This window comes from Macaca thibetana, chromosome 5 (genome assembly GCF_024542745.1).
Source record: "Macaca thibetana thibetana isolate TM-01 chromosome 5, ASM2454274v1, whole genome shotgun sequence".
NCBI lineage: Eukaryota > Metazoa > Chordata > Mammalia > Primates > Cercopithecidae > Macaca > Macaca thibetana.
In genome coordinates, this window is record NC_065582.1 from 108389241 (window position 1) to 108416502 (window position 27262).

At 37.3% G+C, this 27262-nt stretch overlaps 1 protein-coding gene across 2 annotated transcripts in view; it reads left to right on the forward strand.

The window, feature by feature from the left end:
• The window catches only part of CEP135 (centrosomal protein 135), an 84131-nt gene extending 58326 nt beyond the window's left edge, over positions 1 to 25805 (forward strand). Inside the window, exons 18-26 of one of the 2 annotated variants that reach the window (XM_050789774.1) lie at positions 1226 to 1281; positions 2299 to 2467; positions 3916 to 4026; positions 4315 to 4500; positions 10108 to 10317; positions 11810 to 12012; positions 13173 to 13277; positions 16854 to 16967; positions 23808 to 25805. In XM_050789774.1, coding sequence (XP_050645731.1) covers positions 1226 to 1281; positions 2299 to 2467; positions 3916 to 4026; positions 4315 to 4500; positions 10108 to 10317; positions 11810 to 12012; positions 13173 to 13277; positions 16854 to 16956 — 1143 coding nt within the window. In that variant the 3' untranslated portion in view covers positions 16957 to 16967; positions 23808 to 25805. Of the gene's footprint in view, positions 1 to 1225; positions 1282 to 2298; positions 2468 to 3915; positions 4027 to 4314; positions 4501 to 10107; positions 10318 to 11809; positions 12013 to 13172; positions 13278 to 16853; positions 16968 to 23807 lie in introns of those variants that run through there. The other variant, XM_050789775.1, reaches the window with a different exon arrangement.
• The last annotated feature ends 1457 nt before the right edge of the window (positions 25806 to 27262 follow it).

Here is a 27262-nt window from a genome sequence, read left to right on the forward strand (position 1 = left end):
TGGCCAGGCTGGTCTCGAACTCCTGATCTCGGGTGATCCACCTGCCTCAGCCTCCCAAAGTACTGGGATTACAGGCCTGAACCACCACACCCAGCCTGGCTTGTTTTGGTTTTCATTGGTTATGTTTGCTTAGAGATTCTTCAAACTTTATTGAATTTCTTATACTTTTTTTCATAGGTTACTGCCTCCTTTTTGTCACTAGATGGTGGCTAAAGCCCAAGTTTGCCTTGGCTTTAGTGAATGCTCACACCCCTACCTATCTGGGATGGGGGAGTCCCAAAGGGGATGTCCCAGCAGTGTCGAAGGGCTGGCTAAGGGTTTGTGCCCAGGGGACCTGTGGAATGTACCTCCTACAGCATGGTGTTACTGAACTACCACTCTGATTTGCTGTCTTTGGCCGAACAGAGAAGAGTTTCCAGGGATGAGGAGGTAGTCCTACCTCACCACTTTGTCTCTGGGTGTCCTCAGGGACAGGTCTCCCTTCAGGTATCCATGATGTTTCCTGTGTGTTGAGGCATGGAACAGGTCTCCTGCCAAATTACGCAAAATAGTAGAAAAGCTGGTTGTCCACCTCAATCTCACTTTTTCCAGTGTAGAAACCATGAATTAGAGGAGATTTTCCTTTGTACTTGGTGCCAGGCAGATTGAGGGAACGGACATCACAGATGTGCAAATTCGATTCTGTCATTGTGTGCTCAGAGGTTTTTTACGTCTCTGTGGCCCAGGAACTGACTTGTCCTCGTATTTGAGTCCTGGGATAGTGCTGATGATAATGTTAACATTGTATATTTATTTTTGGTTTTCTTTGTGAGGAATGAAGTCAGCTTGTGACTACACCACCATCTTAGAACCAGAAGTTTCCCAAATATGCAATTATTATTGGCCATGTAGAAGTTTCTAAGACCCAGGACCATGTTTTCTAATGTTTAAATATCATTTTTTTCAAATAATGTTGATCTTCAAAATGTAATTTTATCTATTTCTAGAATGTGATTTTATCAGATCTCATTAAAGCAAACTCAAGAAAACTATTCAAGGGTAGGTCAAAACACGCCAGTATGTGAAGTACGATTGGGACATGGAGATATGTTCACTTGGAGCTTTGTTTTAGGCTTACTTTATATAATTGAGCTGCATATTTGAACTATATGAGTATGACAAGTTATATAAATTTAGCTAAAGACATTTTGGTTTAAAATCTTACACATTTTTGTAATTTCTATAGGAGAAAACTGTTGCTCAAATGAAGCTAATGATCTCAGAGTGTGAATCAGCTGTGAAGTAAGTCATTAATGAAATTACATCCAGCTTTTTAGGAGATTTTCAGTGAATACAGCTTTATCTATTCAGTAGCAATGTAGCAATAGAAGAATTTCTCTTTCAATTTCCCCATTTTTGTCAATGGTAGCATCATTTTCTCAGTCTCCAGCTTGAAAATATGTTATCCTCTTTAACCTCTCCTTTTCTGTCATCCACATAACACTTATGTCTTATTAACTATTCTCCTATATACCTACTTGTTCCTTATTTTTACTGTAATTATGCCACTTGGAGCCTAATCATTAAAACTTAAATTACTTAGTAGCCAATCTTGAATTTATTGTCCATCTAAACCTATCTTGAGCGCTGTCATAAAATTTTACGTTTTATATCTAGTCTCTCCAGGCAGATTGTAAGCCACTTCAAGAAAAAAGTTGCTTATTTATTTTACTTACCCTTAACATTTTATATAATAGTGGGGATATAGACATTTAATAAATATTTGCCAATTCAATCTATGCTTTACTTTTTGTTTGTTTTTGAGACAAGGTCTCACTCTGTTGCCCAAGCTGGAGTGTAGTGGCATGATCTCCACTCACGGCAACCTTGGCCTCCCCAGGCTCAGGTGATCCTCCCACCTCAGCCTTCTGAGTAGTTGAGACTACAGGCATGTGCCACCACGCTCAGCTAATTTTAAAAAACTTTTTGGTAGAAATGGGGTCTCCCTATATTGCCCAGGCTGGTCTCGAACTCTTGGGCTCAAGCTATTCAACTTTTAACACTTGAAAGTGTTCTGTGTTTACTTGACTGTTGGATTAATACATTTATTTTTTTTTTTACTTCATTTGCAGGTAATTATTGGTAGAGCTCTAAAATATCTGTTCTACCTAATTAATAGGTATCTTAATGCAGCAGTTATAATTTCTTATAATCACAGTATATTTGTATTCTAAGTATACTTAGACTATAAGTTTTCTTTTAAATGAACTACAGTTTTTATAAGTTTTCTTTATTATTTTCACATCACTCATTTAACAGCCAGCTAAAAGAAACATTAGTTAATCGAGATCGTGAGATAAACAGCCTCCGGCGCCAGCTTGATGCAGCTCGCAAAGAACTCGATGAAGTAGGAAGATCTAGAGAAATTGCTTTTAAGGAAAACAGAAGATTGCAAGATGACCTGGCTACAATAGCAAGAGAAAACCAAGTACGAACACAATGCATAAAATTTGATAGTTTTATACTATCCATTGTTTGCTAAATATTACAGCTCTAAATTTTTTTTCTAAAATTTAATGACATAAAAATAAGTGATATAAATAATTCATTAAGGACCATGGTGTTTATCAGGGTATTAAAAAATGTAGCTTAGGCTGGGCGCAGTGGCTCACACCTGTAATCTTAGCACTTTTGGAGGCTGAGGTGGGTGGATCACTTGAGATCAGGAGTTTGAGACCAGCCTGGCCAACATGGTGAAACCCCATCTCTACTAAAAATACAAAAATTAGCCAGGCGTGGTGGTATGCGCCTGTAATCCCAGCTGCTCGGAAGGCTGAGGCAGGAGAATCACCTGAACCTGGAGGTGGAGGTTGCAGTGACCCGAGATCGTGCCACTGCACTCCAGCCTGAGCAACAGAGTGAGACTCCATCTAAAAAAATAAAGTTGCTTAGAATGCTGCTGTATATCACAGGGTGTCTAATGGGTGCAACTGATCTTCTCACCATTTTGGTCTTTGTTGCAAGGAAACCTAAAGCTGAGAGCATGAAATTCTGTATGTCAGAAATCATTGTCACCCAATGGGTGAGGACATCAGCATCACTCCCAGAGCAAAGTTTCTGTGTTTTAAAGACTCAGGATAGGTTTTAATTATTTGTGCTTACTTCTGTCTGCTCTGAAATATACCTGTAGTTAAATGAATGAGTGTTTTAGAATGGTAAATACTGAAAGGTATTAGTTCTGTTTGTGCTGGTTTCCTAACAGATTATACTGAGAAAACCAGTGATTTTCCTGTTTTAAATATTTTATGTTTTTAAAAAATTGTTTTCAGTATTATTCAGCATAAAGCATATTGATGAAATATGAATTTTTTTAATGTCAGCCCCTGACCATAGCTAGCCCTTAGTGTAAATATCAGATACATGATCAGGACTATTATGGGAAATGTGTGATAAAGTTTGGTTAAAAAGTCAAGATCAGACCAGGCGTGGTAGCTCACGCCTATAATCCCAGCACTTTCGGAGACCAAAGTAGGAGGATTGTTTGAGCCCAGGAGTTTGAGACCAGGCTGGACGTCATAGTGAGATCTCATCTCAGAAAATTAAAAAAAATTAGCTGGCATGGTGACATTTGCCTGGGATCTCAGCTACTTGGAGGACTGAAGTGGAAGGATTGCTTGAGCCCAGAAGGTCAAGGCTGCAGTGAGCTGTGATCACGCCATTGCACTCCAGCCTGAGTGATAGAATGAGACTCTGTCTGAAAAGTTTTAAAAAGATGAGATCTGCCAGGAAAAATATGTGAAAATAACACTTAGGAACAGTTTTCCTTTTGTCCTACTCTATCTTATTCTCCAATTCCAAAGGAATTATTTGAATATAAATAAAATTTATTTGGTGGTGTGTTCATTTTAGATTGTCTTTAATTTTTTTTATTTGTAGGAAATCTCATTGGAATTGGAAGCAGCAGTGCAAGAAAAAGAAGAAATGAAGAGCAGAGTTCATAAATACATAACAGAGGTGTCACGATGGGAGAGCTTAATGGCTGCCAAGGTGAAAAATGCTATTTAGGTTGGATTTAAGACTGAGGGTTTTTCTTTTTTTAACTTTTTCATGTTGGTTTATTCTGCCTCTACAATTAGATATTAAACATTTTAAAGTAGAGATCCTGCCTACTGCCTTTTTCTATTTTTCCCATAGATTTTATTGTGGTACCTGCACAGATAACTAATGCTTCCTAAATTAGAACAGAATGCTGTGTGTGTGTATGTATTTATGACATGGGTGTTCCAGTAAGTGACAGTTACTAATTTAGAAACAATTTTATTATGATTAAACCAGGAAAAAGAAAATCAAGATTTGTTAGATAGATTTCAGATGCTTCATAACCGTGCTGAAGACTGGGAGGTCAAAGCCCATCAAGCGGAGGGAGAAAGCAGCTCAGTTCGACTGGAACTTCTTTCTATTGACACTGAGAGGAGACATCTTCGAGAAAGAGTGGAGCTATTAGAAAAAGAAATTCAAGAGGTAATATATTTATTTGTTTTGTAAAGATGTTATTTGGTGAAACAAAACATTCAAAGATACTTTATTTTTATTTTTATTTTTTTATTTTTTTTTTGAGACAGAGTCCCACTCTGTCACCCAGGCTGGAGTGCAACGGCACAATCTCGGCTCACTGCAACCTCCACCTCCTGGGTTCAAGCAATTCTTCTGTCTCAGCCTCCTGAGTAGCTGGGATTACAGGCACGCGCCACCATGCCTGGCCAATTTTTTGTATTTTTAGTAGAGACGGGGTTCCACCATGTTGGCCAGGCTGGTCTCAAACTCCTGACCTTGAATGGTCCACCCACCTCAGCTTCCCAAAGTGCTAGGATTACAGGCATGAGCCACCGTGCCCGGCCTCAAAGATACTTTATTGACCTGAGGTTGTAAACATTGATAAAATCAAGTTCAGTGGTAAATTTCTGTCATTCTCTTAATTTTCATACAAGCCCCATTACTTTTTTTTGTAGTAAAAGATACATACATCAAATTTCCCATTTTAACCATTTTTAAGTAGACAGTTCTATGGCATTAGTACATTCACAATGTTGTGTAACTGTCACCATTATTTGTCACCCTGCTTTCTATCTCTGTGAATTTGATTACTCTAGGTACCTCATATAGTGGAATCACACAATATTTGTCCTTTTGTGACTGATTTCACTTAGCCTTATGGTTTACTTTACCTCAGGGTTCATCCGTATTGTGTAGCATGTATCAGAATTTCATCCTTTTTTAAGGCTGAGTAACATTTCATTGTATGTATGTACGACATTTTTGTTTAGCCATTCATCTGTCAATAGACATTTGATTTGGTTCCACCTTTTGGCTGTTGTGAATAATGCTGCTGTGAACATGGGTATACAAATATATCTGTTGAGGTGCTTGCTTTCAGTTCTTTTGGGTGTATACCCAGAAGTGGAATTACTGAATCATATGATAATTCTGTATTTAATTTTTTTAAGAATAGCCATGTGGTTTTTCCATAGGTGCTACACCATTTTACATTTCGACCAGCAACGCATGAGGGTTCCAGTTGCTCCACATCCTCACCAATACTTGTAATTTTTTAATTTTTTGTTTTACAAGAGCCATCGTAATGGGAGTGGAGTGGTATCTCGTGCTTCTGGTTTGCATTTCTGTAATGGTTAGTGATGTTGAGCATCTTTTCATTTGTTTATTAATGATTTGTGTATCTTCTTTGGAGAAATGCTTATTCAAATCCTTTGTTCATTTTTTATAATCAGATTGTTTTAAGTTGTTGTAGAAGTTCTTTATATATTCTGGATATTAATACCTTAGTGTATATGTGGTTTGCAAGTACTTTCTCCCATTGTGTGGGTTGCCTTTTCAACAGTTTTTGATGTACAGAAGTTTTCAATTTAAATGAAGTCCAATTTATTTTTTTCTTTTGATGCCTATACTTGTGGTGTCATATCCAAGAAATCATTGCTAACTCCAGTGTCATAAAGCTTTTCCCCTATGTTTTCTAAAAAGAGTTTTATAGTTTTAGCTCATATACTCAGGTCTTTGATCCATTTTGAGTTAAGTTTTACAAATGATATAAGGTAAGAGCCCACCATTATTTTTTTGCATGTAGATTTAAATAAGATTTTGTCATAAAGACAGTCTATAAAAATCTCATAATAAAAAATGTGAGTTCAGTTAAAGTATAGGGACCCAGGGTTAGATTGATATACAATAGTTGGCCATTATTATCATTTTTGTTTTGTTTGTGTAGTCTTATAATTTTTATCTTTCAGGAGAAAGTATTGACTATCTGTAGCGGATAGAATTATAGTCTCCAAAAAGATATATTGAGGTACCAACCCCCAGTCTCTTATTTGGAAAAAGTGTTTTTGTAGATGGAGTCAAGTTAAAATGAGGTCATAGTGGATAGGACAATGGATATTTGGACATAGGAGAGAACACCACGTGAAGATGGAGGCAAAGATTAGAGTGATATGTGTAAAAGTCAAGGAATGTCAAGGACTGCCAGTAGCCATCAGAAACTAGGAGAGAAGCAAAGAACAGATTCTGCCTCAGAATCTCCAAAAGGAACCATACCTGCCAACACCTGAATTTTGGACTTCTAGCTTCCAGAATTATGAGAGAATAATTTCTATTTTTCTAGGCCACACAATTTGTGGCAGTTTGTTACAGCTGCCCTAGGAAACTAATACAGATTATGGCACCAGAAAGTGGGTTGCTGCTGCAACAAACACCTGAAAATATTAAAGTGGCTTTAGAACTGGGTAATGAGTAGAGACTGAAAGAGTTTTGAAGTGCTTGACAGAAAAAGCCCAGATTGCCTTGAAGAGATCATTGGTAGAAATATGGACATTAAAGGCAATTGTGATGAAGACTCAGAAGAAGTGAGAGCTGTAAAGAAAACTTCTGTTATTTACAGAATACATATGTTGTCATGGATGAATTTTGCCAGAAATATGAATGTTTCCTCTGGTGATGTCTCAGAAAGAGTTGAGAAAAGATGTTACTTGTTATAAAGTGACAGAGAACTTGGCTAAGTTATGGTCTACTGTTGGGAGAAAAGTAGAATTTGTAAGGGATGAACTCAGATATTTAGCTGAGAAGATTTCCAAGCAAAGTGCAGAAGAGACAGCCTGGTTTCTTCTTGTTACTTGTAGTAAAATGTGAGAGGAAAGAGAGAAATGGAGGAAGGAACTAAAAAGCAAAAAGGAAACCAAGATATGAAGCTGGGCGTGGTAGCTGACACCTGTAATCCTACTACTTTAGAAGGTCAGGGCAGGCAGATCGCTCAAGCAATCCACCTGTATCCACCAAAAAACTACATTCAGGAGTTCGAGACCAGCCTGGACAACATGGCAGAACCCCGTCTCTACAAAAAATACAAAAAAATTAGCTGAACGTGGTGGCACGTGACTGTAGTCCCAGCTACTTGGGGGACTGAGCCCAGGAGGTCAAGGCTGCAGTGAGCCGAGATTGTGGCACTGCACTCTAGCCTGGGTGACAAAGTGAGACCCTGTCTCAATAAAACAAAAAGGAAAGAAACCAGAACTTGATGATTTTGGAAAATTCTTAGCCTATCCAGACAGTATGCTGTAGAGTGTGACTAGAAAACCTCTTGGTGAAGAGATTAGATATGTGACTCATGAATCCAATCAGTCATCTCAGCAGAATCACTGCCAGCTTTGACTGAAAGAAGCAGAAATGGGATGAAATGAAGGAAGGCTATTGGACTTCTGGGATCCTACTAGCAGAAAACAGACCAACAGAGCTAGTTGGCTGCTAGTTCACCTTCAAAAAAAGGACAGAATGACTCTAAGGGTAGCTCAGAGACCAGCAAGGCCACCAAGGGCAGCTCAGAGGCTGGTGGGGCTGTGGCTACCACCACAAGCCCAGACAGGTCCAGATGATGGAGCTACTGTCTGTCTCCTTGGTTTCAGAGGGCAAGGCCACTGCCCCTGTGGGACACAGGGTGGGGCCACCCTGGCTGGCTCAGAGGACAGAGCACCAGATAAACAAGGCACAAATGATTATTATTGGGTTTTGAAATCTAATAGATTCGGCCTGCTTGGTTGCAGACTGACTTTGGACTAGTAACTCCTTTATTCCTTTTATTTTCTCCCTTTTACAGTGGGACTGTCTATTGTATGCCTATCCCACCATTTTATTTTGGAAGCAGTTTACTTGTTTTCCAGTGTCATAGGTCTGTACATGGAGGAGAATTTTGTCCCAATGTGGTCCATATTCAGAGTCTCACCCATATGTGATTCAGATGGTGCTTAGATGAGATTTTGGGTTTAGAGTTGATGCTAGAATGTTGGGATGGAGTGAATGTATTTTGTATATGGAAAGGACATGAATTTTGGGGGACCAGAGGGTAGGAGAATTGTGTTCACCAGAAAGATACGTTGAAATCCTAACCTCCAGTATCTGTCAACATGACCTTATTTGGAAACCGGGTTTTTGCAAATATGAACAAGTTAAGATGAGGTTGTGCTGGGTTAAGGCAGGCCTTAACCCAGAGAATGATGGGTGTCCTTCAAAGATGAGGGAAATTTAGATACGTATATACAGAGAAGGCTGTGTGAAGATTGAGGCAGAGATTGGAGTGATATGTCTACAAGTCAGTGAACACCAAGCCCTGGCAGCATCCACCAGTTGCTAGGAGAGAGGCATGGGACAGATTCCCCCACAGAAGCTCTGGAAGGAGCCAGCCCTGCCAACACCCAGCCTCCAGAACTGTGAAAGGATAAATTTCTGTTGTTTTTTTTAAACACCTCATTTGTGGTAGTTTGTTACAGCAGCCCTAGGGAACTAATACATTGTCTCTAAAAGTTTTCTGTTAAGAAGAGTATAATAACTAGTTAAAGGAATCCTTTTCAACCTTCAGAAGAGTTTTTCAGCAACTGTTCTCAACTAATCTTCAATTATTTTGTTCTTTATTATTGTTCGTGTTCTTATGTAGTATATGAAATTAGCTTTTACTAAAGTATAAGCCAATTTCACAATAAAGTATTTGTTTAGGGGAGCTTTTAGTAATGCACTAAAAAATCTAAATACTTTTCTGCGATTGTTGAAGTTGATTGAATCTTCACAGCACAATATTAGATTTTCAATGTGGATTCATGGAGTTTTTTTTTTAAGAGACAGAGTCTTGCACCATTGGCCAGGCTGGAGTGGAATGGCTTGACCATAGCTCACTGCAGCCTTGAACTCCTGGGCTCAGGTGATCTCCCGCCTCAGACTCCCACGTAGCAAGGACTGTAGGCATGTGCCACCACACAGCTAATTTTTGTATTTTTTTGTAGACAGGTTCTCACTATGTTGCCCAGGCTGGTTTCAGATTCCTGGGTTCAAGTGATCCTCCCGCCTCAACCTCCCAGAGTGTTGGGATTGCAGACGTGAGCCACTGTACCCAGCCATTTTAATAGCCTGTTGCAATAATTTTATTTTTCAAATGCAGAATTCTTCCCAAAACCCAGAAGTAGAGTTTATATCAGTTTGTATTTATTACTCATAATTCAAATTGTGAGAAATTTCAACTGTGGATTCTTCTTTAAAAAATGTATCAGTATTTGAAATTTTTTCCATTATTTCAGTTATTAAAATATTAAAAAGTTACTTACTATTATTTAAGTTAAATTTAAATTTCTTCAGGTATTTAGTTTTGAAATAAACCCCATTTTTGGAATTTAGAATTTAACTGAAGACAGTTGAGGAGTGATATGTATATATGTTACTTTTTCTTGAAATGGCATTATTATAACAAAGATAATTTATAAAGGAAAAATTTAATGCAATTTCAAAAATTCCTCATATCCACAACCCCCTGACACAATAACTTTCTTTTTTACATCTTCCAAATATATAAATATACACATGAGGTACACAGTTACCATGATTAATAATTATACACAATTCCTTTTGTTAAGCATTAAATAGGTCATCTTTAAATAGTAGGCAGCTTCCTGGGAGTATTTTAAAATAAGCAAAAATTGACTGTCATATTTTTCTGAAGTGAAATTGTTGGCTGTGCACATTCAGGTTCTTAAAATGTTTGGGTTATTTTAACTTTTTACTTGTTTCTTTTTCTTTTTTCAGCACATAAATGCCCATCATGCTTATGAATCTCAGATCTCATCAATGGCAAAAGCCATGTCTCGATTAGAAGAAGAGCTGAGACATCAAGAAGATGAGAAAGCAACAGTATTAAATGACTTATCATCTCTTAGAGAACTTTGCATTAAACTTGATTCAGGCAAAGATATTATGACGCAGCAACTGAATTCCAAAAACCTTGAGTTTGAGAGGGTAAGAAAGAGAAATTGTCTTGGCAAATTGTTGTATTGAGCCCTACTCTAATTGTTTTACTTTGGCATTCACCATACCATGCATATATTTGTTTCCTTTTAGAGTAGTTACTTTTTTTTTTGAGATGGAGTTTTGCTCTGTCGTTCAGGGTGGAGTGCAGTGGCGCGATCTCGACTCACCACAACCTCCGCCTCCTGGGTTCAACCAGTTCTTCTGCCTCAGCATCCCGAGTAGCAGGGATTACAGGCATCTGCTGACACATCTGGCTAATTTTTGTATTTTTAGTAGAGATGGGGTTTCACTATGTTGGCCAGGCTGGTCTCAAACTCCCAACCTCGGGTGATCTGCTGGCCTCGGCCTCCCAAAGTTCTGGGATTATAGGCGTGAGCCACTGTGCCCGGCCTACAGTAGTTACTTTTGACTACAGGATTTTGACAACCAGATTTGACTGCTTGATTCTTTGCAAGATTTCTCAGGCAAACGTAGTGATGAAAGTGGGTGCTGTTTTGGAATAGATGGCTATTTAGGAAATTATGAATTTTCTGATTATAAATTAGGAGCATATCCTACTACATTCTTTCTCTGTTTAAAAGTAAGACTTGAGGCCAGGTATGAAGGCTTATACCTATAATCCCAACACTTTGGGAAGCCAAGTCAGGCAGATTGCTTGAGCTCCAGAGTTTGAAACCAGCCTGGGTAGCATGGCAGAATCCTATCTCTACAAAAAATACAAAGAATTAGTCAGGAATGTGGTATGTGCCTGTAGTCCCAGCTACTTGGGAGGCTGAGGCGGGGAAGGTTCACTTGAGCCCAGGATGTTGAGGCTGCAGTAAGCAGAGATTGTGCCACTGCACTCCAGCTTGGGCAACAGAGTGAGACCCTGTCTCAAAAAAAAAAAAAAAAAAAAAAAAAAAAAAGTAAGACTTGAATGAAGGATTGAACGGTTCAGTGCTTCCAAAATAGAATATTTTTCCCGATAAAAATCTCAAGGTGTTTAAATCTTAATTAAACAAGTCTATTTAGCTAGAATTTGCCATTCCCAAACAGAGGCATTACTTTAAATAACCTAGTGTTTGTTTTCAAACATGGTTGTTTTCAATTTTCACTCATCTAGTAGTATCCTTATTTTCAAGTACTGAGAAGCTGCAATACTGACTTGATCATGTAGTCAGAGTAAGCATATTCAACCAGAAGGATCTCATTGCCCTTATGATTTTATCTTAATGACCCTCTCTTGACAAGGTACCATGACTGAACACTATTTGAGGATTGGAGTAGATCCTATAGCCAAATAAGCCCATAGTAACAAAGATTATTTTGAAAATAAAGTGTCTTTCTTATACTTAAAGAAATGGTTCATAATCTTTAACCAATACCCAAAATGAAACAAGTGATGGATGACTAGTTCCACAGAGCTATATTGTCATATACATAATTTTTTCAGAGTAAATTTAAATTGTACTGAAGTAATCTTACTTTGTTTTTCATGTAGGTTGTAGTGGAATTAGAAAATGTAAAGTCAGAGTCAGACCTATTGAAAAAACAACTGTCAAATGAGAGACATACAGTTAAAAACCTCGAATCATTGTTGGCTACAAACAGAGATAAAGAATTTCATTCTCACTTAACCTCCCATGAGAAGGATACAGAAATCCAGCTACTTAAGGAGAAGTTAACCCTTTCTGAAAGCAAATTGTAAGTGTCTTAAGTCAATTTATGCAAAGACAATTGCTTGTGAAGGGTAATTTTTTAATTTTTTTGAAGTGGAGGAAAGGTTAAGAGTATGAAGGATAGGCCAGGTGCAGTGGCTCACACCTGTAATCCCAGCACTTTGGGAGGCCAAGGCTGGTGGATTGCCTGGGCTCAGGAGTTTGAGACCAGCCTGGGCAACATGGTGAAACCCCATCTCTACTAAAAATACAAAAAAAAAAAAAAAAAAAAAATTAGCCAGGTGTGGTGGTGCACACCTGTAGTCCCAGCTACTCAGGAGGCTGAGGCACGAGAATCACTCGAACCCAGGAGGTGGAGGTTGCAGTGAGCCGAGATTACACCACTACACTCCAGCCTGAGCGACAGAGCGAGACTCTGTCTCAAACAAACAAAAAGCATATGAAGGATGTACAAAACCAAAATATTTGGCTTATATGTCTGCTGCTTTTGGAAATTTAGGAGACTGGCTCGGGAGAAACATCGTGTTGGGAGGTGCAGACCTGTATATCTTCACTACAGAGGTGGTACTGTGGCAGAGTAATGAGAAGAGAAAACATTAGGAAAGCACCTACATTTGAGGAATGGACAGAGGAGTCAGTGAAGAGAGAGTGTTCTCAGGAGAAGAAGAGGTGGCTGTGTTTTATGCTGTAGATTAGGAAAAAGGACTCTAAAAAGGCTACGAGATTTGACCCACATTACGTGTATTGATTACTTTGGGAGAGATTGATGATGTAATACTTTTACAATAGAAGGATTTAGACATATTTGTAGGAAGAGGGAAGGAAACCCAGAGTAGAGTACGCATGGAAGAATGAGCTTTTGAAAGGTATTAAAAATATTAATATTTCTCTTTCCAAGGCAAGCGTCAAGAAAGAGCCAATGACGACACTTTACATCTTGATATTACAGTTTATGTCCCATTCAAATTTGTATCCCTAGCATTGCTTTAGTGCTTAGTATGTAATAGATGTTCAGTAAATGTTTCATAAATAAATGAATGAAAAAGAAAATGTGATAAAAGCTCTACAAGTTTAGAGAATTCTTGTTGAAAGGTCTTGATCTTCTCTTTATTAATTTAAAAAACCACAGCACTTGACTTTACAAAACAGAACATTTATTTCTGGATTTTTAAATTTGTTTTTAAGAACTAGTCAAAGCCGGGAAAACACCATGCTTCGAGCTAAAGTGGCACAGTTACAAACAGATTATGATGCCCTGAAAAGGCAGATCTCAACTGAAAGATATGAACGGTAAGACAAATTTTTTAAACATTTGACAGTGTTTTTATGTGTTCTCTATCATACTTCAGAAAGTATTTAATATGGCTTACAAATAGCAAACTTGCTAATACATAAAGTACATTTCTTTGGCAATTCTTCCTTTTAAAAAAGGCAACAAGTACTGGGGACGATAACAGCTCTACAGTAACTAAAATAGCAAGTATTACATAGCAGATGCTTTATAAATATTTATTGAATAAAATTGTTTAATCTGAAAAATAAGGTAAAATAGCAAGTATTGTATAAATATTTCCTATAGCATTCTGTAGGGCAAAATTAGAGCCCACAGTTATTTCAGAGAGTGTAGAGAAGGAACAACAATCCGTACAAGAGCTCCGAAATGTATGGTTCAAGTAGGATGTTCCACATACAAATCATAATAAAGGTAATGATATTGAAGATAGTAACAGCAGTTAACAGATGTGGGCCAGACACTATATAAGTGTCTGATTAATCCCACCAACAATCTATTATTATGCCTACATAAAGGAAACTGAGATCACATAAATAGTAAATGGTAGGACCAAGAGTAAAACCAAACAGGTTTTAATTCTAAAACCTGTACCCTTAACCTCTCCAATGTATTCCCTATAGCTTAGTAATTTTCATATTCACTCATAATTTGGTTCATTTGCTTTATGTTGAAAAATTTAATCCCCAAGTGTTACAAACCCGGAAAGAGACCTGCTTTAAATTAAAGTCTAACTTGCAAATCAATTGCCACGTTACTTTTCTTCCATTACTCTTTGCTACTATGTTAACACCATAGACGTCTGCATTCCTGAGATTTCATTCTCAAATAGTGGCCAAGTTGCTTGTTAGATCAGTTTTTGAGTTATTCTTACCTATTTACATCAAAACTTTATGGTGATTTGCTGTTTGAAGTGTGTGCTATGAAATCAATATTTACAATTTCATAAAAGACTTGTGCAATCCCAGCACTTTGGGAGGCCAAGGCAGGTGGATTTACTTGAGCCCACAAATTTGAAATCAGCGTGAGCAACATGGCAAAACACCATCTCTACAAAAAAATTTTTGAAAATTAGCTGGGGCATGATGATGGGTGCCTGTAGTCCCAGCTACTCAGGAAGCTGAAGTGGAAAGGTTGATTGAGCTCAGGAGGTTGAGGCTGCAATGAGCTGTGATCGTGCCACTGCCCTCCAGCTTGGGTAACAGTGAGACCCTGTCTCAGAAAACAAACCAGCCAACGAAAAATTAAGCCTTAGGTAGCAGCAGAGACATGAAAGCAGGATTGATAATTTCTTGTAATTTAGAAGATCTAGTTTCTGAATGTACTAAACTATACATATATAATGATTTCCATTTCTTAGTGATAACTTAAATTCTCTGCAAATCAGAAGTCCTAAATCAAGCTCTCTATTGCCCAGGGTTATAGACCTCCCCACAGTTCCTCCCCCTTTTCTTTGCCTCTAGGCCTCAATGAAACCGTGAGCCTCATGACCATGTCTTTCTTGCTCTTTACTATCCACTTACATCATGCATTCTCATGGGTGCAATGTTACTTCCCGTCCTCCAAAGGAAGAAATTGTTTCTTGGGGGTAGGGGATAGAGGTAGCAAAAAAATTTTAGGTAGTATAAGTTAGTAGAATGGTTTATGTCTCTCCAAAGGGCCAGGACATAAGCAGTGTATTAAAATTTCATGGGGTGAAGGGATAATCTGGGGAGGAAAAAGTCTAGAAAAGTTCCTTTGGGAGAGTAATAATGAAGAAATCTTGAGAAGCACCGAACTAATTAGAAATCTCAGACACTGAAGAGCTCAAGGCAGAAAGAGTCTAGTCCAGAGACTATAAATAGCCCACAAAGGAGATGGCAACATAATCCCCATTCTTGGTGGGGACAGACCCAGACACAGGGAAGGCAAGCATAATAGAGACAATAGATTCTTTCCAATCTGACTTTTGGGAATTTTGAGGCGGGAAGATGGGAGAGGGCTAGCTATATGTGCAAGATGATATGGTAGGCCTGGCATGGTGGTTCATGCCTGTAATCCCAGCACTTTGGGAGGCTGAGGCAGGAGGATCACTTGAGGCCAGGAGTTCAAGACCAGCCTGAGCAACATAGTGTGACCCCTATCTCTAAAAACATTTTAAAAATTAGCTGGGCATGAAGGTGCACACCTGTAGTCCCAGCTCCTCAGGAGGCTGAGGCAGGAGGATCGCTTGAGGCCAGGAGTTCAAGCCCAGCCTGGGCAACATAGTGTGACCCCTATCTTTATAAACATTTTTTAAATTAGCTGGGCATGAAGGTGTGCACCTGTAGTCCCAGCTCCTCAGGAGGATGAGGTGAGAGGATCACTTGAGCCTAGGAGTTTGAGGTATAATTGTACCACTGTGCTTGAGTCTGGGCAACAGAGCAAGTGACTGTCACACACACACCAAAAAAAAAACAAAAGAAGAACGAGTAAACCTAGTTATGGGGAACATCAAAGTATAGGCAGGAGAAAAGGATCCAGTAACACAGCTAAGGAAAAATCATCTAGGTAGAAAGAGAACCAGGAAATGTAGTGTCATGAAAGCCAGGGGTGGTTACCAGAACCAAATCCCACAGAAGGGCCTAGCATGTAGGCATTTAATTTTTAAGAACACATTAAACAGGTTTGTTATAATCTTTTTAAGTATAAAGAAGAAAATTTAATTTATCTGTAAATTTTTGCCCTCCATACTCACCATTAGCCTTTTTGAGTTTAACATCTCGTCATCTAGTGTTTGTGTGTGTCTATCTGTGTATTCAGTTAGTATCCTATGTATTTTCACTATATATAATATGTATTATAATTAATATATAATATAATATACTAATCTATATTATAATATATAATATATGATACATATTATAATACATAATAACATATATAATATACTAATATATATTACATAATACATAAATATATAGAATATATCTCATATAATATATAAATAGTAGATAAAAGATTTCAATTAAAATATGTACTGTGAGATTGTTCAAAGCAATTATATAATATATATTTATAAAATATATATTGTATATTATATATTGTATTATATATTTTATAATGTATTTACATATAATATGTATTATATATTATATGTAATTAGTATATTAGTGTTATAGTATATGGTATAGTATATAGTATATTAGTATATATATAATTAGTGTAACTAGTATATTAGCATTACTATTAAATTTAAATCCTATGTCTTCGTATGATTTTTAAGTAGTGGATAAAAGATTTCAATTTAAAGAATATGTACTATAAGAGATTGTTCAAAGCAATTATGTTATAACCATGTCAGAATAGCAGGCTGTCATTAAAATAATACCTTAGAAGCAAAATGCTCCTCACTGTACATATAATATTTAATTTTTTAATTGAAATCTTTTATCCACTACTTAAAAATTGTACAAAAACATAGGATTTAAATTTAATAGTAATACTAATTAAATAATTTATTACAAATTTGCTAATAACTATTATATTTGTATACTACTTTTTTATTTTTCCTGGTGCTTGCGTTTATCTCTCTCTTGTTTGATCTTTACTAATAGAGAACGAGCAATCCAAGAGATGCGTCGACATGGTCTTCCTACACCACCCCTTAGTTCCACTCTGAGGTCTCCTTCACATTCTCCTGAACATATAAATGCGTAATTATCAGAAAGGTATGTATGTAACACCAAGGACAGGCAAAACTAATCTGCGGTTGTAAAAATTCAGAAAGTTGTTTTCTTCATTGGGAGAGGGGAGATTGCCTGGAAAGGCATCCAGGAGAACTTCCTGGAGTAATGGAAAAGTTTCTGTATCTTGGTCATAGTAGTTATGTGGGGATATACAATTGTAAAAATTCATAAAACTGACCATTTACAGTGTGTGCTTTTTTTTTTTTTTTGAAGAGATGGGGTCTCGGCCAGACACAGTGGCCCACACCTGTTATCCCAGCATTTTGGGGAGGCTGAGGCTGGAGGATCACCTGAGGCTAGGAGTTTGAGACAAGCCTGGGTAACATAGTGAGATCCCTATCTCTACAAAAAATACGAAACTTAGCCAGGCATGGTGACACACGCCTGTAGTCCCAGCTACCAGCTGCTAGGGGGTGGGGGAGGATACTGAGGCAGAAGGATGGCTTGAGCTCAGAAGGCTGAGGCTGCAGTGAACTATGATTGCACCATTACAGTCCAGTTTGCATGACAAGGCAAGCCGCTATCTCCAAAAAAAAAAAAAAGACAGGGTTCTCACTGTCTTGCCTGGGCTGGCCTCAAACTCCCAGGCTCAAGCAGTCCTCGCACCTTAGCCTCTTGAGTAGCTGGGACTACAGGCTGGCCCGTGCATTTTATCGTATGTAAATTATACCTGAATTTAAAAAGAGAAGACATCTACAGCATAACGTTAAATGACAATATGAGCTATCACAGGGTATTCTTTGATGAAGGGCTAAATTCAAGCTACAAATAATAGGTAGTAAAAATGTAGACAAAGCATAGAAACAGGAGTACACATGGCACAGTAGTCCCAACCTGGCAGGAAGGGCAGGCTGTGGGGGAATAATGCGGGAGAAAGGTTTGGAACTTAGAGTGGAATATATAGAGTATTATATTGAATGTGAAGCTAAATTAGAGATTATAGACTTTATTCTGTAAGTCAAGGGAAACCATGAAGGTCAGTCCTTCTATGTATAGGATGGGTACAAGGGAAGGGTCAAGATGAAAGAGCTGTTTCTGGTAGATTAATTTCACACCTGTCTTTCAACCATATTGGAAAGGATAGGAACTAGAGGTAGAGAGTCCAGTAAGTGGTATGAAATGAGCAGTATAATAGTTCAGGATTAGTATAATAATATTGAAAACTAGGACTGAATTTTTAAAGTAAACTATGATATATATACAGAAAGGTACCGTATCATAGATACATAGTTCAATGAAGTTTTTCAATGAACAAATTGAACACATCCAGGTAACCTGCATGAAAATCGAAAAAACAACAGGCCAGGCATGGTGGCTCACACCTCTGTAATCCCAGCACTTTGGGAGGCTGAGGTGGGTGGATCACTTGAGGTCAGGAGTTCAAGACCAGCCTGGCCAACATGGTGAAACCCTGTCTCTACTAAAAATAGAAAAATTAGCTGGGCATGGTGGCGCATGCCTGTAGTTCCAACTACACGGGATGCTGAGGCAGGAAAATTGCTTGAACCCAGGAGGCAGAGGTGGCAGTGAGCCCAGATCGCGCCACTGCACTCCAGCTTGGATGACAAAGTGAGACTCCATTCAAAAAAATAAAATAAAATATAAAGCCTGGCACAGGAGACTGAGGTCGGAGGACTACTTGAGCCCAGTTCAAATCCAGCCTGGACAACAAAGAAAAACCCCATCTCAAAAAAAACAAAATAAAACAAAACAAAACTAACCTCTCTTGGGTGTCAGTCATAAGCCCTGGTCTAAAAGTAACTGTCCTGACTGTTAAAAGTGTAGATTTCTCTTTGCTTACTTTTAGACATTTTGTAAATGAAATCATGTTCCTGGCTTCTTTTTCTCAGCAGTACGTATTGTTGTGTGTACTTGTAGATTGTTCAGTCTTGTTGCTGTGTATGGAATGCCATTATGGAAACTTACTACAATTCAATTACTCCTCCTTCTCTTGATAATCATTTGGTAGTTTCCAGTTTGGGCTATTACAAATAGTGCTATGGTTATACTTAGAAGTGAAAGTGATGGATCATTGGATATATGTATGTTCAAGCTCTAGTAGATATGGCAAAACTGTTTTCCAGAGTAGTTGGAAAGTCCTAGGATGCATTTGACTGAGGAAGGATCAAAGGGATGTGCTAATTCACTGGAGATGAGAATGAATGGGAAAGAAACGTGAGTCAGACCCAGGCTTTGACAGGTAGTGACTGTGAAAATGCATACTCATTGACAGAAATAGTTACGCCAGTCTTGTTTAAATTGATACATTTCTTTGCCTCTTTTGATAGAAATATATAGAAGATAATTAAACATTTCCTCTGACTCAGAATCCTCATTGTGAACATTAGTTATGTGCTGTTCTTTAACATACTGATGCCCTCATGTTTGTAGAGCCTAGGTTTAAATGATTCCTGATTGCTCTGCTTTTGCTTTTGTGTTTGATTAAGGCATTTATTTTTCTCTTTCACTTTGAGGACCACTTCTCAGTGTTCACTGTAGTCACTGTGTCCTTCTTAAATTGCTGTGTTATTTTCATGTGATCCGGTGTTGGTTCACCTTCTTGTTACAAAGCCTTGTAAGAGTGTGACACAGACATTTTCTCATGTTTGATTCATAGCTGCAGTTTAGATCAGGGGTTGGTTGGTAAACTAGGATCTGCAAGCCAAATCCATACCACTGCCTATTTGTGTAAATTAAGCTTTATTGGAGCACAACCACACCCATTTGTTAACAGATTGTCTAAGACTGCTTTACTGCAGTGGCTGAGTTGAGTACTTTTGACAGACCCTATGGCCCACAAATCTAAAATATTTACTTCTGTCTCTTCACATCATGTAGCTCTGGAAAAACTCAACTGTAGACCTGTAAGAAAATAAGAGTGAAAGGCAAATAATTCCTTGGTTTTTGAAAATAAGCTTGACTTTGTAGAGTCCCTGAAAGAGTATTGGGGACTCTCAGGGATCCCCAGACTGCACTTTAAGAACTACTGATGTGGAACGTAGATTCCTGCAATCCCTAAAACTGTGATGAATTAGACATTGCATTTTTGTTTTGTTTTGTTTTTTGAGCCAGGGTCTCACTCTGCCACTGGAAGGATGTGGCATGATCATAGCTCACTGAAACCTCAAACTTCTGGGCTCAAGTAATCCTCCTGCCTCAGCCTTGGGAGTGACTGGGACTAGAGGCACCACACCCATCACCACTATCTAATTCTAATATTTTTTTATCTCCCCAAACAGAAATTCTGTACCCATTAAACAATCACTCTCCAATCCCCAGACCTCACCTTCCCAGCTCCTAGTAACTTCAAATCTACTTTTCTGGTCTCTATGAATTTGCCTATTTTACATTTTCATATAAGTGAAATCATACATTTGTTCTTTTGTGTCTGGCTTATTTCACTTAGAATAATATTTTCCAGGTTCATCCAGATGTAGGATATACCACATTTTAAAAATCCTTTCATCATTTAAAGACACCTGGGTTGTTTCTACCATATGGTTATTGTGAATAATGCTACTGTGAGCATTGGTGTATAAGTATCTGTTTTAGTCCTTGTTTTCAAATCTTTTGGTATATACCTAAGACTAGAATTGCTGGGTCATGTGGCAATTCTGTTAAACTTTCTGAGGGACTGCCAAACTGTTTTCCACATGCTGCACCATTTTATATTTCCACCAACAATGCATGAGGGTTCCTGTTCTCCACATCGTCACCAACACTTGTTATTTTCCATTTTTTAAAATTTCAATGATTCTAGTACATGCGGATTAGAAAACTTCTATAACCATTAACAAACTCGTAATTTATAACTTTGTAATAATTTGCAATTAATTTTTGAGGTATGTTGAGATTATTTACTAATCCATTTCCACTCATATTTTCTAAATATTGTCACCAAAACTAATTTTAAGGGATTTCCCCAAGCACTCAGAAATGAATTGCTCAAGGAAAAAAAAATGAATTGCTCAACTAAAAAATGGCATCTCAGATTAGTGTCTCTTAATACTTAAAATATATAATCCAACTTTTATTCTTTCTTTTTTGACTGTCATATCTAATGCATGCTATTTGAGTAGGAAAAACCAACAAAACTGTTTTTCCGATTCTCGTACACCACTCAGCACACCACTTCAGGCACCGTATTCTCCAGCAGACACCAACTGATCTCAGTTTCAACATTTAACTCAATTCTGACATTATCTGCCTGGAGATAGTGTCAGATCCCACAGATTAAGAGCTCAGTCCCACAAATCCCTTCCCCTTGACTTCAGATGCCAATCGCAAGTCCCAGGTTGTGATCTGTGCTTCTGACTGAAGTTTCCACAACCCCCTCATCACATTCTATTAATTTGCCAGAGCAGCTCACAGAACTCAGGGAAACATTTTACATTTACCTGCTTATTGAAAAGGCTATTACAAAGGATACAGATTAACAGGCAAATGGAAGGGATGCATAGGGCAATTATTAGGAAACCAGCTCAAAGCTTCTGTGCGTTCTCATGGTGCACCACCCTCTAAGCATCACCAAGTGTTCAGCTATCTGAAAGATTCCTGAACCCAGTTTTTGGAGGTTTTATGCAGGTATCACTAAGTAGGCATGATCGATTAAATCATTAGTCATTGGTGATAAACTCAACCTTCAGCCCTTCTCCTCTTTTTGGAGGTTGAGGTGTGGGGTCAGTGGCCCAATTCTCTAATCATGCTTTGGACTTTGTGGTGATCAGCTCCTGTCCTGAAGCTGTCTAGAGGCCCCTAGCCACCAGTCATCTCATTTGCTTGCAAAAGACACAGTTACCACTGTGGAGATTACAAGGAGCTGTGGACCAAGAACCAGGGGCAGAGACCCAATATATACAGTCACGCATTGCTTAACAACAAGGGACATGTTCTGAGAAATTTGTTTTAGGTGTTTTCATTGCGCAAATGTCATAGAATGTATGTACTTACACAAACCTAGACGGTATATAGCCAACTGCATACCCAGGCTATATCGTATAGCCTCTTGCTCCTAGGCGATAAATCTGTACAGCATGTTACTGTACTGAATACTGTAGGCATTTGTAACACGGTGGTATTTGTGCATCTAAACATAGAAAATGTACAGTAAAAATACAGTTTAAAAGATAACCAGTGGTACACCTATATGGGGACTTACCACAAATGGAGCTTGCAGGACTGGAAGTTGCTCTGGGTCAGTCAGTGAGTGAGTGGTGAGTGAATGTGAAGGCCTAGGACATTCCTGTTCACTGCTATAGACTTTATAAACACTGTATACTTAGCTATACTAAATTTATTGTTTTAATTTTCTCCAATAATAAATTAAACTTGGCTTACTATAACTTTTTTCCTTTATAAACTTTTTAATTTTTTTTAACTTTTTGACCCTTTTATAGTGACACTTAGCTTAAAACACAGATTTCATAGCTGTACAGAAATGTTTTTTTCTTTATATTCTTATTATATAAGCTTTTTTTCTATTTATGAAATTAATCTTTTGTTTTACTTTTTAAAGTTTTTTGCTAAAAGCAATGACACAAACACACACATTATCTTAGGCCCACAAAGAGTCAGGATCATCAGTATCACTGTCTCCTTCCTCTACATGGTGCCCCACTGAAAGGTATTCAAGGGAAATAATGTTTACGGAGCTGTCCTCCCCTGTGATAACAGTGCCTTCTTCTGGAATACTTCCTGAAGGACCTGCCTGAGGCTGTTTTATAGTTCACTTTTATTTTTTAATGAGTAAGAGTACACTCTAAAATAATGATTAAAAGCATAGCCTACTAAATACTAAGCAATAGGAAATTTTCGGTTCTGTTATAATCTTTTGGGACCACAGTCTTTTATGCAGTCTGTCATTGACCAGAATATCATTATGGAACATATGACCATATTTCTGTGTGTTTTTTTTTGTTTTAAGAGACAAGGTCTCACGGTCTCGCTCTGTTGCCCAGACTGGAGTGGTTCAGTGTGCCATCAGAGCTCACTGTAGCCTTGAACTCCTGGGCTCAAGCAGTTTCCCACCTTGGCCTCCTGAGTAGCTGGGACTACAGGTGTGTGCCACCACACCCAGCTAATTTTTGTATTTTTTTAAATAGATATTGGGTCTCACTATGTTGTCCAGACTGGTCCTGAACTCTTGGGTTCAAGCGATCCTCCTGCCTCAGCCTCCCAAAGTGCTGGGATTACAGGCATGAGCCACTGCACCCAGTTTGTATTTCTTATTATAATGCAGTATCACACAGATTCACGGAGGAAACATAAAATACAGAGACATATAAATAAAGAAACAAAAAATCACTTTTTTAAACAAAAGTATAAGCCAGGCAGAGTAGCTTACACCTGTAATCCCAGCATTTTGGTAGGCCAAAGTGAGAGGATCACTTGAGCTCAGGAGTTTGAGACTAGCCTAAACAACATAGTAAGACCTTGTCTCTACTAAATACCAAAAAAAGAAGCCAGGTATGGTGATGTGCACCTGTTGTTCCCGCTACTCTGGAGGCTGAGGCAGAAGGATCACTTGAGCACAGAAGATCAAGACTGCAATGAGCTATGATCATGCCACTGCACTCCAGCCTGGGTAACACAGCAAGAACCTGTCTCTAAATAAATAAATAAATAAGTGAATAAAGTACAATGAATAAAACAGTACTTGAATTTTAAGAAGTAGAACAGTACTTCTTAAATGTAACTGGTCACAGAGTTTTATTAGATTCTATAATTTCATTTAAAACATTACTGAATTTCAGTTTTTTATGAATATGTTGAATAACTTCATCATTTTTCTCTTAACCCACTTTTCAATTTCCCGCCTTTCAGAATAATGGTTTTCAATGAGTTCCTATGTGGATTTTTAGAAGAACAGAACAGTAATGAAATATTTGAAGTACTTGTTGCTGAAAATCATGAACATGGACACAAATTCTACCTCTGTCAACTTTTATTTAAATCAGTGAATATGTTAAAAAGTTTGGTTTAAAAGAACTATATCTGTATGTATATTTTCATATATATGACAGAACAAGAATATGTATTAATAGTGCCTAATGTTATATCTATGTTTTTTATTCATGAATTAAATTACTAAAAGTATGTTTATACTGTGAATTAATATAATGTATTCACATTATTCTTTAATAATCTGTTTCTTAATAACCCATGATATATGTATGTAAATATTACAGTACTTGTTTTTAGTTTTCATGCCTATGTTTAGCCCATATCTTAATGTATTCACAAAGAATGATCAACTTTGATGCTATGCTGTCATGCTTAACTTTTTCTTAAAATTATTTCGTAGATTTACTGTCTGTTGTCAAGGGGAATATATTCAGGTCTGGTCTTCTTATAATAGCAGAGATCTTGGTAAAATAATGATTACCATATATAATGTGTTATTGCCACCTAGAAGAACTATGATGAGAAAGAAACATTTATATATTATGTAAAATATTATTTTAACTATCATCACATGGACTCTCTGTGTAACACAGATTCTATCAAAAGCAAACTAAAAGCTATATGCAGAATTTTGTATAAAACAATAGAACAGAAATTTGGGGCATTTTTCTAGGAAATAAAATTCCTCAGTGTATTAATCTAAGGTTTCAAAGTATAAAAGTATATGGGTAGGCCGGGTGCGGTGGCTCACACCTGTAATCCCAGCACTTTGGGAGGCCAAGGCGGGTAGATTACCTGAGGTCAGGAGTTTGAGACCAGCCTGGGCAACATGGTGAAACTCGTCTCTACTAAAAATACAAAAATTAGCCAGGCTTTATGGCGGGCACCTGTAATCCCAGCTTCTTGGGAGACAGGCAGGAGAATTGCTTGAACCCGGGAGGTGGAGGTTGCAGTGAGCCAAGATTGCACCATTGCACTCCAGCCTGGGTGACAGAGTAAGACTGTCTCAGGAAAAAAAAAAAAAAAAGTATATGGGGCAAATACAGTAAAACATTTTGTTAAATTCCAATATACATTCAGTGATACCATTCTTTTTCTTCTAAACCTGTGTGTTATAATTTACCAGTTCCCCAAAATGGCATTTTAACGCCAAACTGTGGCATATACGTGAAAAATATCTTTTTATAATTAATTTTCAAAGTTGTAATTTTAAAGAATTTGGGTGTATACCTATGTTAATGAAACAACAGAAGTACAAAAAAGAATGTCAGATACAAAAATCAATCGTGAAGAAAATCTGTTCTTAATATATTTCATTATGATCGAAAAACATAAAAACTAACATAGGAAAGTGAAAGATCAGTTACTTATATTTTGTTTCCTCTTGTGGTTTAATAAAGTGAAGTGTGTGTGTGTGTGTGTGTGTGTGTGTGTGTACCTGGGGGTGGGCAGTGCTCTTTTTCTAAAACTAATATGCCGTATATATCTGAATTATGACCTTTTTAGTGTGTATTAGGATGTGGGCTGGTTTGCTTTTCTCCCGCCTTTGTAATTTTATGTATCCCATCTCCTTTGTGTGAATTCATATATTACAGCAAAATACAAGAGACGTGGGACTGTTTGCAATACCATATGGACATCTTTTAATAAATATATGTAAATAAAATAAAAAATATTTGTCCCCACCTTTTCCCCAAAAACAACAGCAAGACATTTTTGATATTTTATTTTTAATGTTTTCTATAATTTAAAAATGTATAGTCTGCCAAATTGTTGTTTTCATAACCATGATTTTTTTTGAAAAACAGTTTTATCTTAAAATACTGAATGTTCTGACTTTTTATAGATGTTTTTAATTTTGTTTTAAATAATTTTAAATTATGGAGCTTGACCTAGATTTGCCAATAAACTTTCTAGTCAATTTATTTTCTCTTTCTTACAAATAAGGTTTTTATAATTTTATATTAGCGATATTCTTAATTCTAAAATTAAATAAAATTTATTCAAATCAAACTTTATCATGGTGAGATATAGGCAAATCCCTGAACGTAGGTGCAGGCACCTTTCTTAACTGACTTTTATTTCCATTTAGTTCAAAATAATAAGAAATGAAGTCAAAGTTTATTTTCGTTATCCGTCCACAAAATGGTTAAACGTGTGTGTGTATGAATATACTCTCTTCTCACTTGCAAATGCTCTTTGTTGAGCACATTGACTCCCATTAGACTATGACACCTGTTACCCTACCTTATTGTAATTCATCATACAAGTGATCTCATACTTCTCTCCCTAATTCTTAGAAGATTTTAGCAAGTGGCTTACTATCTTTCTACCATTAGTTCTGTCATCAACCTTTTTATGTCATTATCTTCTTGGGCCAATGGTTATTGACCATACCTGCACATTGTAGTTATCTGGAGAATTTTAACAAAAAACTGATGTCTGAACCCCTACATCAGACCAAATACATCAGAAAATCTGCAATTGAAGTGTGGTCTTTTAAAAATTTTTTAACTTAAAAAATTGACATACAATGTACATATTTATGAGGTACATAGTGATGTTTCAATACATATAATGTATTGTGATCTGATCATTGTAATTAGCATATCCATCATCTTAAACATTTATCATTTTGTGTTGAGAACATTCAGTATCCTCTTCCTAGACATTTGAAGCCATATATTAACTACAGTCACCCTGCAGTGGTAGAGAATACTAGGAACTTCTTCCTCCTATCTAGCTATAATTTTGTATCCTTTAGCAAAGCTCTCCCTATCGCTCCCTTCCCCCTACACTTCCTGGCCTCTCGTATCCTCTATTCTACTTTTTCCTTTTTTTTAGCTTATACATATGAGTGAGAACATGCAGTGTTTAACTTTCTGTTTCTCACTTATTTCACTTAATTAACAATGTCGTCCACCTTCCATGTGACCGAGAATGACAGGATGGTGGTTTTGTTTGTTTTGTGTGTGTGTTTTTAAGGTCCTCTAGAAGACTGTAATGTTCAGCAGGGTTAATAATGTTAATTTAAGAGACTGATCCATCAAACTGATTTCATGACCCACTAATGGTACTTAACATATAGTTTTGAAGAACACTGCTTTAGATCTTGTCATCACCTCCAAAGTCTCAATTTCTAGCATCTTAACTCACCCCTCTTTCTAGGTTACTGTTTTGATTATGCCTATACCAACAATTCTTTGACTCCACTAGGTTCTTTAGACAATTGATTCTATCATCTGTCCCTTATCTATAATTTCATCACCTTCACTTTCTTTTTTAATGTTTGTCTATTTATTTATTTAGAGACGGGGTCTCGCTCTGTTGCCAGGCTGGAGTGCAGTGGCATGATCTTGGCTCACTGCAGCCTC